This window comes from Trichechus manatus, unplaced genomic scaffold (assembly GCF_000243295.1).
Source record: "Trichechus manatus latirostris isolate Lorelei unplaced genomic scaffold, TriManLat1.0 scaffold00150, whole genome shotgun sequence".
NCBI classification, from domain to species: Eukaryota; Metazoa; Chordata; class Mammalia; order Sirenia; family Trichechidae; genus Trichechus; species Trichechus manatus.
In genome coordinates, this window is record NW_004444086.1 from 4,812,893 (window position 1) to 4,813,974 (window position 1,082).

A 1,082-nucleotide genomic window follows, 5' to 3' on the forward strand; every position below is an offset into this window, starting at 1 on the left:
AATAGTAATTCATTTAAGAAAATCTATCACTACCAACAAAAATGCAAGAGGATATTGGAAGCAAAGTAGACGTTCTTATCTTTATATTTCTAAATTTTTGTGACTAGACTTTACCTTTAGTATGTTGGCTTCTAGTGTCCTTGGAAATGAGTTTGTCCTCCTGTAAAAGACAGCGTGGAACAATTAACTCTTAAATTGTTACCCTGAAAACATATAATGTCTTGCTACTCTTTAATGGTTAGAGTCCCAAGGATAAATGCATAAGTCCCTGGACTCACTGTATGGTTGGCAGTCAACGTTGTTGTTGGCTGCCATCAAGTCAGTCCCAGGCTCATGGCAACCCCATGCACAACGGAACAAAATGCTGCCCAGTCTTGTGTCATCTCCATGATTGGCTGTTGATCAGACCGTTGTGATACATAGAATTTTCATTGACTGAGTTTTGGAAGTAGATTGCCAGGCCTCTCTTCCTAGTCTGCTTTGTCTGGAAGCTCTGCTGAAATCTGTTCAGCATCCTAGGAACACACAAGCCTCCACCGATAGGCTGGTGGTGGGTGTGCTTGAGGTGCATTGGCCAATAATCAAATCGTGTCTCTGACAGGGAAGGCAAGAGTTCTACCTCTGAAAAATACGTATGAATACATGTGCCACTGCTGCCAGTGAAAGATGCAGTGGCCTGGATAGTATTTGGAATAAAAACACTTGGATTTCAAATCCAATCTTGCCTCTTATTGCTGTGAAATTTGGGAAAAGGCATTTAGTGTATTACAAATCTGCAATTTTTCATCTTTATATTAAGGAAAATACTTATGCAATTCACCTCATTGAGCTAGTATGAAGATCAACATACAAGGTCATGTACATGAAAGCAATCAAGCAGGTGGATCATGTGGATGCCTATGCGGTATTCCACTTCCACCGCTTGCTGCCTGTGAGAACTGGGCAAGTCACTTAACCTTCTGAGCCTCAGTTTCTTCATCTGTTAAATGGAAATAACAAAAGTACTGATATCTCATGAGCGGGGAGGATTACCTGAGATGCACCATGTAATGTGCCTTGCAAAGGATGTGGCACCAATCAAG

General features: G+C 41.2%; 1 protein-coding gene across 1 annotated transcript in view; it reads right to left on the minus strand.

Moving 5' to 3' along the window:
• LOC111822280 (cytokine-dependent hematopoietic cell linker-like) overlaps window positions 1-315 on the minus strand; it is a 33,608-nt gene extending 33,293 nt beyond the window's left edge. The window contains exons 1-2 of the mRNA XM_023740234.1: window positions 279-315; window positions 115-189 (exon numbers count right to left, since the gene is read on the minus strand). Coding sequence (XP_023596002.1) covers window positions 115-189; window positions 279-315 — 112 coding nt within the window. The remainder of the gene's footprint in view (window positions 1-114; window positions 190-278) is intronic.
• Window positions 316-1,082: the final 767 nt, after the last annotated feature.